The sequence below is a fragment of the Oratosquilla oratoria genome, chromosome 1 (genome assembly GCF_046742065.1).
Source record: "Oratosquilla oratoria isolate Oo_2021 chromosome 1, ASM4674206v1, whole genome shotgun sequence".
Taxonomy (NCBI): Eukaryota; Metazoa; Arthropoda; class Malacostraca; order Stomatopoda; family Squillidae; genus Oratosquilla; species Oratosquilla oratoria.
In genome coordinates, this window is record NC_134777.1 from 135,742,015 (window position 1) to 135,757,746 (window position 15,732).

Here is a 15,732-nt window from a genome sequence, read left to right on the forward strand (position 1 = left end):
CCCTTTGGTTTACCTCTAATGAATAAAAGAGGTTTTAACTACACTGCTAACTTAAAACTCCCTTCAGGGATGAATTTGCTTAGTTTGTTCTTTGCCATTGAAGGATTCAACTTGTCCTTACAAATTCCTTCCTTATCTTCTATACTACTACTTAGTATGAATAATCACCAATTTTTTGTCTCGCCAAGTTTTCCAAAGGTGAAGGGAGACCAACTGAACGTTTTAGGGATTCTGGGGAATGATATTCTTCAAAACTTCTCAAACTTTTCAATAGAAAGTGCCCCCTTGTATGGTAGCCCATCATGCAAGATTATCAAACTTGCTAATGGTTACATTCCATACGGGACTGGGGCTCAATATATCCCTCCTAGTGAGAAGCCTTTCTACTTAAAGAGAATGATAAGGGGGATTCCTGAAATGCCCTCTAATGAAATCCAAGATGTTGATAGTTTCAAATGCAAGGAGAGGCCTTTGAGGATAAAACCAGACTCTGACCTTGGAGTGGATTCTTATAATTGCTTAGAGGAATATCATGGAGATTCACTTGTTTTCTATAATTCTTCTTTCAAGACCAATGGAGTTTCTCTAAAGAAAAATGAGAAAGACACTTCCCTTACTCAGTCTTGTAAGACTGTTAAATATTTTCCTCCCAAAAGATTAGGCAATGAAAGGTTTCTTGTCAACTTCTGTTTAGAACCTGTAAGTTCTCAATTTGATCCTTTGCAGGAAGTTTTTTATTAATTCTAATGTTGAGTATGGTCTTGACAATTTCTATTCTTTAGAGTCCATCGGTATTAAAGAGGAACAGACCCTGGATATTGATAATTTACACATTGATGAATTTAACAGTCCATTTCCTTCAAGAATGGACATTACTATGTGAAGATCCCGTGGAAAAAGGATTTGGTGGATCTTGTTCCCTCTAACCTTAAGATATCTCTAGCTGTAGCTCAAAGGGTTTATGACAAACTTGAGCAAAAGGGGCTTAGAGAGGATTATGAAGCTGTGTTTGACCAGCAAGAGGCCTTGGGTATTATTGAGCCAGTAACTAAAAGAGTCCCTGGACAAATCTTTATACCCCATAGACATGTGTTGAAGGATGATGATCTTTCCACTTCTAGAATAAGGCCAGTTTTCAATTGTTCTCTCAAAGTAGGAAAAGCTCCTTCCTTAAATGAAGCTGCATTCCCGGGAGTTGACTTGATGAACAACCTTCTCTCTCTCTTGTTGTATTTCAGGACCAATAATCATGTAATTTTGGCTGATGTTATGAAAGCCTTCTTGCAGATCCGTTTGAAGGATGAGGCTGATCGTAACAGGTTCTGTTTTTTCAGGAGGATTAACGACCAGTATATACCCTTCAGGTATAATACTATCATTTTTGGCTTCATTTGCTCTCCTTTCATTCTAAATTTCATTATCCAACACCATCTTTCTTTGCAGCCTGACTCTCTAACTACCTCCTTAATAAAGGATAAATTTTATGTAGACAATTTGGTCTACACTACTAATGAGCTTTGTTCCCTCCCTGCAATGGTCGAGAAGATTAATGAGATCATGCTCAATGAAGATTTACCTCTCAGGGGGTGGACATGCAATTCGACTTCTGTTCTTTCTGTTCTTGATCAAGAGGTAGTTTGCAATAAAGAGGAGGTTAAAGTCTTGGGTTATATTTATAATAAGGATCATGATACTTTGAGAATCAAGGATGTTTCCCTTGACCAAAAGATGGATTGGGATGGGAAATTGGATAGAGAGTTACTTGTTAGATGGAACAAGTTATGTGAAAATTTAGGGAGGTTAATAACCTATCCTTTAAAAGGAAAACCTTTTGTACAGAATTTCCCATTAAATTGTTTGTATTTGCTGATGCTTCCAAGGAAGCCTATGGATGTGCCATATATGTAGGGCAAGAAGGAAGACAATTTAAGGAGTCTAATACCACTCTTCTGTTTGCCAAGGTCAAGATGGCTTCTATTAAATAGAGAACTTTACCGTCTTAGGAGCTTATGGCAACTTTTCTATCTTTGAAATGCCTCAACACTATTTTTGAGGAAGGACTGGTGTCTGCCCCACTGGTTGAATCAGTGGTTCTTTTTGTTAATAGTCAAGTTGCTCTTTCTTGGATCCTGACCAACAAGGCTCCTAAAAAATATATATTTGTCAATAATAGATTGAAGGAAATTTCCAATCTTTTGGAAATTTTCAAGGCCAAGTTCACACCCATTTCCTTTACTTATGTTCGTTCTGAACATAATATGGCTGATTTCCTTGTAGTGCTAAGGTGTTCAAGGAAAAATTTAATCGGTGAATTCATGGACCTGAATGGTTGTTGTGGCCTCCTCATACTTGGCCAAAGGGTCACTTGGGATGTATTCCCTCCTGTTTCAAGGGAGACATTGTCAATGCTGCTGTTGTACAAGTTGACACTCCTCCTCTAATAGATGTCTCCAAGTTTTCTTCCTATAGTAAACTTCTTCATCACACTTCTTTGATTTTTAAGGCTGTCTTTCTGTTCAAGAAGTCTAATGCTGACCCTGTTAAGGCAGCATCTAATTATTTGATGAGTATTATGCAAAGGGATTCCTTTCCTGCTGAATTGGCTTATTTGCAGAATTCCAACACTAATGACGCACCTCCTTTGGTAAGTCAAATGAACTTGTTCTTGGACAAGAATGGTTTGATTAGGTCCAAGGGCAGAATTGACAAGAACATTAACCTCAAATATGAGGTTGTCAATCCCCTTCTCTTGTCCAAATCTCATCATTTAACTAAGATCCTAATTTTCTTTGCTCAGAGTCAAGTTATGCACATGGGACTACAAGCCACACTTAATTTCCTTCGCATGCATGGATTCTGGATACTTAAGGCCAGACAAGCTGTTTTAAGCATTTTGAAGGATTGTATAGTTTGTAGGAAATACAATTCCCGTGCAGTTAATTATCCTTCTCCTTCCTCTAGGGTGAATCTAAGTGTGCCCTTTGCCCATACTGGTGTAGACTACACTGGACATTTATGGGTTAGAGACAGGAATGGAGAGAAGGTTAAAATATACATTCTTATCTTTACATGTTTCAATACTAGAGCAGTTCATTTGGAAGTTGTGAATACTATGTCCACTCCTGAGTTTATTTTGGCCTTTGTTATGTTTGCTAACAGGTATGGAATTCCTTCTCCTGTTTATTCTGAATGCTAAATCTTTTGTTCAAGCGGGAAATGTTATTGAACAACTTTTATCTTCTTCTGAATTTGAAGAGAAATTTAAAACTTCCCCTGTTCAGCATAGAACCATTCCTGTTTATGCTGCTTGGTATGGTGCCACTTGGGAAAGGTTAATACAGACAGTGAAACAATGTTTGTATAAGGTATTGGGTAGGTCTGTTCCTTCCCTGGCAGAGATTACCACTCTTTTGTCTGATGTTCAAAAAATTTTGAACAATAGACCACTAACTTATCGTTCTTGTGAAAATGAGGTAGATGTTATTACCCCAAATAATTTTCTTATTGGAAGGACCATTCCTTCCTTGATGTTTGGAGACTTGGAACAAGTCCCTGAATGGGAATCAGGAGAAGACTACCCTTCTCTTCTCAACTTGGTTATGGACTGTAGGGATTATTTTTATGAAGAGTTCAAGAAACGACAGTTGACAGAGTACTTAGTCAGCTTAAGGGAAAGGGATAGAGCTGCTTATCACAGTTCTAGAAGCTGGGAAAAGGGAGATATTGCCTTTTTGAAACTCCCCTTCAAGACCAAACCCTTCTGGCCCTTAGTTCGTATTGTGGAAACTTTTCCGGACCAAGACAAGGTGATACGTACAGTCTCTGTCATTAAGCCTGATGGAAACTCTATTAAAGTGAACATCAAACTTTTAATCCCTCTAGAGCTCCATGCTGAGTTGAGTTCCAGTCTTGAAGATGAATCCCCTGGGGTTCCTAATGTTCAGGCAAGAGAGTCTGAACCCTTTGAAGAGGTCTCAGATGCAGAGGAGGTTAACTCTTTACAAGATGATTGTGTCTCTCTGGAACCTACCTCTGTGAGGCCAACTCGTGGGACTGCACTGGCCTCTAGAGACCTAGTAAGGTCCCTAGCAAGCAAAAACTTGTTATAAATTTTGTTCGAAAGTGTTATATTTTTTAAACACTTTCTTTTTGTTGTTGGGGAGGCTGTGGTAATTGTTGTTACGGGAATGGCATTGTTTACCTTGAGCTACGGCAATTTCCCGAAAGCTTGTTTAATTTTCGAATCGGGAATCTTTCCTGTAACTTCGTACCACACTATCGTAATTTTGATTAATATATTATTAAACTCCCCTCCCTCTTTATTATTTATTTAAGCCTATGTTGTAATTTGATTAACAAATCGGGAACTTGAGAACTTACTTGAAGTATCAGTTGTCCCGTGGCTTCGAAACCGTTTTTGAAGGCTCATTAGAACTCCAGCCGAACAAGACTAAGTTTTATTCCCTGAACGCCAGACTAGCTTCAACCCTGGCACAAGTGACAAGCTTTAACCCTGTCACCAGGACAATAAAACCTCGGCAAGGATCTACAGCCATCAAAGCCTCAAGCTTGTATTCATTTCTAACGATTTGTTAGAGAACTAAAACAGGTAAGTTCTCTAATGTTCTCTGTTTTGATCAACTAATTACGACAGAGGAAAGGTGCTCATTGCTGGTAAAAATAAACCACTCTGCAATGATTTGACAAATTGATGACACCCCAGCAGTGAGGTTTAAACCAGTAAAAGCGTAAAATCTTCAATTATGAGAATGACCACTTGGCGAGTAACAAATACATTTTAATGTAATATATATAGTAGATATGTATATATATGAAAATATTTACTGTCAACTTATTCAATATACATTATATAATAGTGTGTGTGAATATGATAAAAATTGCACAATAAATAACAGATATACAATGCTGAAAACTTTAAACGCTCATATCTCAAAACCACAAATATTTGCAATTAGAAATATGTCAAAAAAATTTAATCAATTGTAACAGCCTGAAGATGCTTCTGGTAGTGTATAATAGGTATATCTTTATTCCCACGCCCTTTTTTTTTTTTACAGAGCAACGTGCTCCATCTAAGTGAAAAAAAAACGTAAAAATGTGACATAAGTGACCATACCTACGACACCTATATCTCATGTCATATAGTGAATTTTTTAAAAAAGCAGGCGTGAAAGTGTTTATAGGATCTTTAAGTATTACCATGAAAAAGCAGAAGTCTGTAGTACACTCCTCCCTCTATTTACGAACTAGTTACGTTCTTGAAAAAACGTTCGTATATCGAATATACTTAAATCGAGCACTTTTTTCCCATATAAACCCATTATATTATGCGAGATAGGTTCTTACAAACAAATTTCTTTCTTAATAGTCACTACAGTTGTAGCAGCCAAGCCAAACAAATTTGCGATGTCCTTCACTCTCATTCCTTCGTCACTTTTCTTTAGCACAGACAACTTAGTATCTAGAGATATTGCTTTCCTAGCCCTCTTAGGCTTGTCACCATCCTTAATAGGGCTTCCTGGACGCTTAGGAGGCATAATGTCACTTGAAATAATGCTAATAATCCACGATTAACCGAGACCGAATGAGTAGACCGACCAGTACACGGCATTGTTTTGAAAACAATAACAGATGTGCGTATCTATTTTCACTTTTATTTTTTTTTTACCTGGACATATGGCATTTTTTTTTAATATCTATGATGTAAAAATAATTTTCTTTTTAATATTTATGATTCAAAAATACAGTAATTTTTGTCAAAAGGATTTCATTCATTATGGCAAATTTTTAGTTCATATTTCGATTTTTGTGACAATTTTTTTTTGTTCGTAATAGTGAAAATTCATATATGAAGCGTTCTTAAATCGAGGGAGGAGTGTACAAAAAAAATGATGTACGTATTTGATTACATCAAAAAAACGTTATGACATAACTTTATGACGTCAAGACATAGCAAGTTCTCGGGTTCATAATATATCTCTACTTATATTCTAAACAAAACCTGAAAGTGGAAAAAAATGCGTAAAAATGGGGTGATGTAAGTGACCATAATTACGACACCTATATCTCACTTCATATAGTGAATTTTTAAAAAAGCAGGCATGAAAGTGTTTATAGCATCTTTAAGTATTACCATGAAAAAGGAGAAGTCTGTAGTACAAAAAATACAACGTATGTATTTGATTACATAAAAACAAAATTATGACGTCATAACTTTATGACATCAAGACGTAGCAAGTTCTCGGGTTCATAATATATCTCTACTTATATTCTAAACATAACCTGAAAGCTTCAAGTTGAAAGACTATAAACTTTTTTTTATATGAATTTTTGTTGTTAAGGTATTCAGTCCCCCCTTAACAAACTAATCCCTCTGAAACTACTACACTCACACTTGTGCCCTTTACCCTTGTAAAGTGGAACTATACGGGCATTCCTCCAGTCCTCTGGCACTCTACCCTCTCTCCAGCAAACATTAAATAACCTCACCAGCCAGTCCACCATTACTGTACCACCTCTTTTTTGGCATTCTGCATGGCATCCATCCAGACCAGATGCCTTACCTGCTCTCATCATCTTAACAACTGCTTTCACTTCATCCTTCCTTATTTCTCCTCCATTTTCCTCACTCATCATGGTCATTTTCTCAGCACTTCCCACTGCAACTATCTTTTCTTCCCTATCCTCCTTAACATTTAGCAACTCCCTAAAATACTCTGCCCATCTTTCCCTTACTGCCCTCTCTTCCATTATCATCTCGCCATCTGCACCTTTTACCATTTCTTCTCTACTTGATTCGGCTCCTGTTCCTCTTTTAATTTCTTTCCAAAACATCTTTTTATTACTTTCAAAATTTTCTGTCATACTCTTACCCCATTTCACATCTGCTATCCTCTTTGCCTCCTTTATCTTATGCTTTACTTCTCTTTTCTTTGTACCTCTCATATGATTCCCTCGTCCTATTTTGTAACCAATCTGTGAAAGCTCCCTTCTTCTCTTCTACAACCTTCTTTGCTTCCTCGTCCCACCATTCACTATCCTTCCTTCTATTTCCTCCCATCCCTCTTGTTCCACACACCATCTTTGCACACCTTGTGACAACCTCCTTGAACCATCCCCATTCCTCCATTCCTAACTCTACTCTATCCTTCACTCCCTCCCACTCCTCTCTCAGCTTCTTCTTGTACTCCTCTTTTTCATTTTCATTTAAAGAGTTCACTCTAAGTACCTCCCTACCTTTTGTCTTTTTCCTCCTCCATCTATCCACTCTCAACTTACCTTCCACCAAAAAATTATCTGATATTCCCCCACTCTCTCCCCTAGGACATGTACATCCTTAACTCTTCCTATTATACTCCTATCTACCACTACATAGTCCATTAATGCTCTATCTACCACCCTTCCATCCACTACCCTTCTCCCATGTGTATTCATGCATGACTTTCTTCCAAAACACTGTATTTGCTATCATCAACTCTCTTTCTAGACACATCTCCACCATCAACTCTCCACTACCATTCTTTCCTGGAACTCCACATTTCCCAACCACTCCATCAATTGGTTCATCTCCTACCCTAGCATTAAGGTCTCCCAATACTACTACATTGATGTTCCTCCCTAATCCCTCTATGCACTTGTTTAAATCTATCCAAAAAGCCTCCCTTTCTTCTACACTCTTCTCACTACCAGGCCCATATGCACTTACAAAAACCCACATCTCCTTTCCCAGTTTCATCCTCATCCACATTATCCTTGAGGAAACCTTCTTCCACTCCACTACACATTTACCTATCTCTTCACTTACTAGTATAGCCACCCCTTCTCTCCCTCGCCCTCTCTTCACTCATGAGAACCTCCCAACTACATTCCCAAACTCACACTCGCCCTTCCCTCTCAACTTAGTTTCACTCAAAGCCAACACATCCATCTTTCTTCTCACAAACATATTGCCTATCTCTTCCCTTTTACTCTCATCTGTACCACATCCATGCACCTTAGGGTGTTGGTTGGAAAACTCCTAGACCCTCTTATGCCTTTACTTTTTTTAGGAATGTCCCCTGTGGGGCTACAGGGAGAAGGATGCCTGGTCCCAATCCCTGTCCCGTTTTTGTCGCCTCTTACGATCCCAGTGGAATTACTTGGTGGCAGTATTCTTTTCCCCCTACCACTGGGCAGGTGAAACAAGGAAATGACAAATATGGCAGAGGAAATCAATCAATCCACTGCCCCACATCTCTCTTTCATGAGACCCACAACTCCCAAGTTACCAATTATGGCTACCAGATGGGACCATAGGCCACTCTTGGAAAAAATATTGTGTGCTATCTAAGGATAGTGTAGGGCAGCATAGAATGAGGTGTTCAGTATCTTCTGTATGATGGTTGCATCTTGGATCGAGTCTGTGATCAGGCCTGTTTTGTGTAGGTACGGTCTTGGAGCTGGGTGCTGTCTTGAACACAAGCATGCTAGTGTGATTCTTGCTTCTCTTGAGGGGGACCTTTCTGTGGGGCTATGTTGGTGATTTTTTTGACAAGTTTGTTTTGTGATCTGGGTGTGAACATGTTTTTGTGCAGATGTGTTGTATGGTATGAATGGTAGGTTGTGTATGTTTTGAGTAGTACAGGTGTACCACCAAGTTTCTGGCAACAGATGGTCCAGAACCTCTTTGAATCATAACAAAACTTAAAATTCATGCAGGCACTAGACTAGTTTACTAAGTACCCATACATGGCATTGAGTGTCCCTGCACTCACTTGGCTTATTTAGTCTGCTCTTGGTGGTGGTAATATCCCAAATTTCAGATTTGTTTTCATTATTTAGCTTAAATTTAATGCTAATTATGGCTTCGAAGAGTGTTAGTAGTGATGTCAATAGTAAACACCAGTCCAAATCGATTCAAGACAAAAGTGAAATGTTGGAAAAAATAGAGTGTGGAGTGTCAGTGCATAAGCAGTGTGAAATCAATGGTGTAGGCTCGTCAATAGTTTATGATATAAAGAAGCATAAGGTAAAGTATTGAAATTCTATACAAACAATGATTCCAAGAAGCAAATGAGCATTAGAAAAACAATGAAAGATGGCAAAAGTAGTGAGCACAATCGAGTGATGGTGGAATGGTTGAGACAATGCCATGATGTTTAATAATGTACCTGGTGAAAATGTTGACAATAATTTCATAGGCTGTCATTTATCAAAGGAAAAAGTTGTTCATGAAGTGCTTGAGTATACAAAAAATTATGGGACCTGCTGCCAAGGATCTAGCAAGTAAACTTGATGAAAAAATCTGGCTAAGGGAATAAATGTTAATGGAGCAACACCTGTTGTTGTTGTTGTTCCCTAGACTGTCTGTCCGAGCAGTCCCGTCTCCCCAAGGAATGCTACAGCCGAAACTGGGTTTTCCCACAAATCCTTTATAGAGTGTATGTTGTGTTGTTTGCGTGCATGATTGTGTATAATGCAGTCTTCCATTATGTGTTGTATGGTATGGGGTGAAGTGTTACATCCTGGGCAGCTGTTCACAATGTGGTCATCCAGCCTCTTCTGGTAGCTTAGAAGTGCTGGGTGGTGGCCGCACCGCAGTCTGGCCAAGTGGACTCTGTCCTTTCATGGGAGAGAGGATTCAGAAGGGTGGATATCAGGGGGTCTGGCATGCAGCAGTGTGTTGTCTTTCAGTGTGTTAATGGAGCGGTGAGTGATATGATTATGAATATGTTTCCGGAGTCTGGTATTTGGTGGTTGTGGAGGAAGAGAAGAGAGTATTTGTGCATAATAAAGGTCTTTTGGTGTTGTTTTAATGTTTCTTGGTGTGTGTGGGTGTTCTGCTATGTAGTGTAGCGGGTGTGATGTGTTTGTGGTGGCTGCGGCAAGTGTTTGTGTGCCTCTCATGTCGAGGTGGTCCTCGACTTTGAGGACTTTTGTTTCATGGTGTAAATGGTCTGTTGGTGTTGTATTTGTGCAGCCTGTAATTGTTTTTAGGGTTTTGTTTTGTATGATTTGAAGGGTGTGGTGTGTCTCACTGAGATTAGGAGCCCATGCAGGACTCGCATAATTCAACACTGAGCATATGCATTGTTTGTATATTGTTATATTAGTTTCTTTGTTTTGTCCAAATGTTGTTCCAGTGATTGACTTAAGTGCGTTAAGTCTAGGTGTGCATTTGTTTTTTATGTGATGTGTTGTTTGAAAGACATGGATGTATCGTATGTTACACCAAGAATTTTCGGTGTGTTTGTGTGTGGTGTTAGAGTGTTGTTGATGTAGAGATGAGATATGTATTTGTGTTCTATTGTCCAGTTGGTGAGAAGTGTTGCTGTAGATTTGGTTGGAGCTATTTTGAGTCTGTGATGAACCATGTGTTGAGTGTATCAAGGTATGGCTGGATTATTTCTGCAGCTTTGTCTGTGTTACGATGTGTGCATATGATTGTTATGTCGTCTGCGTAGGAAGAGATTTGTATTTCTGAGTTGTCTGGTGTGGGTAAGTCATGCATGTATAGATTAAATAGTGTGGGGGATAGAACTGAGCCCTGTGGTACTCCATTCTTAATGTTTCTGATGTGCAACACCTGTTGTACATACCGGTAATCTTACAGACTCAGAAATTATAGACAGTGTTCTGCATCCTGATAAGAACTGCAAGTGACTAAGGTGACAGTGATGGAGATAAAATGAATGTAGCTGAAAGACTTTCCCATGACAAGTTAATAGAATTAATGAGTGAATTAATCAAAGGGCTAGATCAACATTCTACCTTTATTGAACAAGAACTAATGAATTTGCATTTGTTGCATGAAAAATTACATAAGGAAAGATCAGAATGCAGAAAGCAAATTTTCTTGGACAAAATTATTAAAAAGATAGCCAAGAAGAATATGTGTCCTGTGGCTGAAACATCAAGCACTCCAGTCATTCCACCTGCAGCATCAGAAGTCCAAGATGAAATAATGAACTACAAAACAGACAGTAATCCTGATAGTCCTCAGCTTCTAGACCTCCATGAGTAGCTTTAGAGTTCTAGTACACTTCTACAATTTGCCAGAAGTGCTGCAGCATTCTTTGTATGTACAATAATTACTAAATATACATTTAATTTTTGCTCAATAATCTTGTTTAATTAATCCTGTGTCACTGATACAGGTACCTGTACTGTGTAGTACCTCCCACAGTACAGTATTGATAAACTTGTATCATTTATACAAATATAAAGGTATTTGTATTTAATTTAACTTACATTTAAAATTTGTTTAGAGTGTATTTACAAAGGGTGGCCACCACTGGTTTTGCAAAATGGTTGGTTTGGCAAGACTTTGGAACCAAGGGTGCTGGAAAATTGATTGTAGAGGGCTCTATCATAGAACAGTGTACCTATTAATTTCATATGGTATCCTGTGGAGAGTATTTTGTTTTCTCATTGTTCTATTAGGGTGATTTTGGTACATCCTGTTTTTACCCTCACTGCTTTATTTTGTATAGTTTGTGAAGTATTTACCTAGTTGTATTTTACGGGATGGGAGCTATGCTCGTTGTGACCCGTTTTCGTATCTCTCCACGTCCAGTTTAGTTTTGAACTCATGTATAGTTCTGGCATTTACTGTTTCACTGTTCAGCCTGTTCCAGATATTGATAACTCTGTACGGGAAACTGTTCTTTTTCAGATCTCTTCTGTAACTCTCTTTCTTTAATTTCTTTGCGTGTCCTCGTTTTTCTTTTATCCCATTTTAATAGGTCATCTCTATCAAGAACTTCCATCCCTTTTATAATTCTGAAAAAAGTCAACAAGTTGCCTCTTTCCCTTCTCTGGTCTAATGTTGACAGCTGTAATTTTTCCAATCTTTATTCTAATGTCAAATTTGATAGTGTGAGTGCCATCCTTGTTGCCGCTCTTTGGATTCTTTCTAATTTCCTTGTGTTTTTCTTTGTGCTAGGTGCTCGCATTGATATAGCATATTCTAATTTCAGTCTTATCAATGTAACAATTAATTTCTTAACCATCTCCTCCTGATTGCTTGGAAGCAAATTGTAGAAGCATAGTTGATTGCATTTACCTAGTTGTATTATACAGGAAGAGAGCAATGCTTGTGGTGACCCGTCTTTGTATCTCTCAGCATCAAGTTTTTTCTTAAAATCTTGAATAGTGTTTGCACACACTGTTTCGTTGTCTAATTTGTTCCAAGTATCTGTCACTCTGTGTGGGAAGCTGTTCCTTTTCAAATCTCTTCTGTAACTATCCTTTTTTAGTTCTTTTTGCGTTCTCTTGTTTTACCATTATCCCATATTAACAAGTCATTCTTATCTAAGACTTCCATTCCTTTCATTATTCTATAGATAGTCAGCAAGTCTCCTCTTTCCCTTCTTTGTTCCAAAGTTGGTAATTCTAGTTTGGACAGTCTTTGCTCATATGTCAATTCGGAAAGAGTTGGTGCTAGTTTTGTTGTTGCTCTTTGTATTTTTTATATATATTTTTTTTATATTCTTTTTGGTACTGGGTGTCCATAGTGTTGCTGCATACTCAAGTTTTGGTCTTATTAGTGTAGTTAGAATTCTTTATCATTTCCTCGTCCAAATAAGTAAATGCCACTTTAATTGACCTCAATAAGTTGTAGGTTTCTCTGAATATTTTATCAATATGCTTATCCAGTGTCATGTCCTTGCTGATCATCACTCCATGATCTTTCTCCGAGTTTACTTTTTTCACCTCAATTTTATAATCTTTCTATATTCTGTTTTTACTTTTTCCAAATTCCATTATACTACATTTCTTTATACAGACATTCCTCTACTTACGTTCATTCGTTTTACGTTTTTTCGATTTTACGTTTGAACTGACTAAAAAGAAAATTGTAAAAAAAAAATTTGAGTGAATTTTTTAGTTTAGCGCGCTCTCCGTAGTTCAAACGATACTTACGCATGATGCTGCGTCCATTGTTTACATTGCACAAACGACAGACTGAAAGTGCCTTGCCTCATCTTCCTCCTCCCCTCCTCCACCATCTCAATTTATGTTGCTTGAATTTAATTTGAAATTAATGTTATTATTTTACAATGTTATGTGTATAATTAATGATTTAGGGGTGTTTTGTAAGATACGGTAATAGAATTTACGGATGTATAGTACAGTAACAACTTACGTTCATTTTCAACTTACGTTCGGCCGTTCGTAACGTAACTAAAACGTAAGTTGAGGAGTGTCTGTATTGTATTTTACTTCCCACTTTTGAGTCCATTTCCAGATCTTGTCCAAATCTTGTTCCAATGAGTTGCAGTCTTCCTCCGTTTTTATCTTCTTTAGTATCTTTGCATCATCTGCAAAGAAATTCATATAACACTCTACACCTTCATCCATGTCATTAATGTATATGGCAAAGATGATTGGGCCCAGTACTGATCCCTGTGGGACACTGTTTATCACTTCTTCCCAGTTTGAGAATTTATCTCTAATTACTACTCTCATTTTCCTCCCAATCAGGAAGTCTTTCATCCATTCCAATAATTTTCCTCTGATGCCACCTATTGACTCAATCTTCTTTATTACTTTTTTATGTGGTACCTTATCAAATGCCTTTTGTAGGTCCAGAAAGGCACAGTCTGCCCACCCATCTCTCTCTTGTATTATGTCTATTAATCTTGAATAGAAACAAATCAAGTTTGTTGTACATGATCTTCCTTGTCTGAATCCAAATTGGTTTGGATTCAGTATAGTTTATTTCTTCCAAATGCTTAACCCATCTATTTTTGACAACTTTTCACAAATTTTTGCTAATGTGCTTATTAGTGAGACCAATCTGTAGTTAGATGGGTCTTCTTTGTTTCCTCCCTTATATATTGGTACAATGTTTGCCTTCTTCCAGTCCTGTGGCACTTTTCCTTCTTTAAGTGAGGATTTAATTATATTGTATATTTTGTCTGTTAATTCTTCCATGCATTTTTTCAGTATCTAATTTGCATCTAACATCAAGGGTTTTAATTTGGTCGCTGATTTCCTTTTGTGTTACAATTATTTCTTTCATTGAGGGGGATAACTCTCTCACTATTTCCTCACAGTTAGGTGAGTTTTCTATTGTGAATACTGATTTGAAATGGTTGTTCATAATTTCAGCCATTTCCAGTTCTTCTGTATATTCATTTTTACCTTGGCGCAGTTTTTCTAATTCTTGTTTGTTCTTCAATGTTCCATTTACATACCTGTAAAATAGTTTGGGTTCTTCCTTGCATTTATCTGTTATCTTTTTTCAATTTCTCTTTTCATCTCTGCGTATTTTTACATACTCATTTCTAAGTTTGATGTACTTTTGCCATTTGCATGTTTTCTTGTCTCTTTTCCATTTCTTCCAAGCTTTGTCTCTATTATCCTTAGCTTCACTACAGCTTTTGTTATACCAGCTTTTTTGTATGTTATTTCCATTTTTTATTGTGGTACATATTTATTCGCTCATTATAAATTTCTTTTAGTATGTTCCATTTTTCTTCCATCCCAGTTTCTTCGTTTAGGAATTTTTCCCAGTTTGCATTACAAAAGATTATTTCAAGTTTCTCAAAATTTGTTTTGTTGTACATTAGTCTTCCTATTCTATGTTTATCATTTTTTATTTGATCCATGTGTTCTTTCAATTCCAATTCTGTTAGTACATGGTCACTCTTGCCTATTGGAGTTTTGTAATAAATTCTATTGACAATCTCAGGCTCTGTCGTAAGTATTAAGTCTAATTTTGAGGGTTCTTCACTATAGTATTTTCTCAAATCCACTGGGTCATTTTGTACTCAATGGTCAAGTCAAGCAGGACATTGCCCCAAAGTTCCTCTCCCCCCTTCACTGTCATTTCTTCCCAACATATTTCTTTCGAATTAAAGTCACCCATAATTACTGTATTTCCTCTGTCTTTCAGTATATTAGTTAATTCATATTTTGTGTCTTCTAATAGTTTGGAATGATCACTTTCTGTCCAGGATTGTATTTTGGGGGACACATACACCACTACAAAATCTACTCTTCATATGTTTGCTTTCAACTTGTATCATAATTGATTCTACATTATTTTTTCCTTCAGTTGTTTTTGTTACAGTTGTTTTTGGTCAAAATTAAAACTCTGCCACCCTGTTTATCCTTTCTTTATTTTTTATAATGCGAGTATTATGACGCAACATCGCACGTCTGGCAGCTAATGCTGCCCGCGAGATTTTGGCCCAGAGTGAAGGGGTTAAAATCTCTTTTTCTCATTATATTTCTATACCTCGGTTCTTTATCCATATCCATTTCTAATCCTCTCTGCATAATATTTCCTTCCCTTTCAAACCCCTAAAATAAGCTTCTTTCAAACCTTTGGTATTCCCTTGGTATCTATGCGAGGCAGGTCCTTTTCTTAACACCGAGTGGAGTCTCAATTCTACTTTCTTCCAGGCTTCTTTTGGTTGTCTCTTTGTCTCTTGGTGTTTCCATTTTAATGAAAAAAAGTAAAAGAGTAATAATAATAAAAAGATAAATAAAATGGAGATACAAAGACAAATTACATTTTGGTCACACCGAGTTAATAGCTATACTTCGTATATGTAAACAACTAGGTCTGGTTTTCAATCATTTCCAATCACTTGCTTGTGTCTCACTAGCTAGCTAGCGGTTCGGAGCATTCGATCTATATGTCTTGCTCCGACCAATTATATTTATGTTATGTGTTCTTTATGAGTTGTTTGAAGACTCTGATTCAAGTTTCCTTTTGTT

The 15,732-nt window shown here is 37.3% G+C and overlaps 1 protein-coding gene across 5 annotated transcripts in view; it reads left to right on the forward strand.

Annotated features, from left to right (window-relative positions):
- Positions 1–15,732, forward strand: part of LOC143027327 (diacylglycerol lipase-beta-like) — a 418,191-nt gene that overhangs the window by 324,789 nt on the left and 77,670 nt on the right. The window contains exon 17 of one of the 5 annotated variants that reach the window (XM_076188621.1): positions 10,613–10,762. The exons of the other annotated variants lie outside the window; for them this stretch is intronic. Within the exon in view, the coding sequence (XP_076044736.1) occupies positions 10,613–10,646 (34 nt within the window). The 3' untranslated portion in view covers positions 10,647–10,762. Of the gene's footprint in view, positions 1–10,612; positions 10,763–15,732 lie in introns of those variants that run through there. 5 annotated transcript variants of the gene reach the window in all.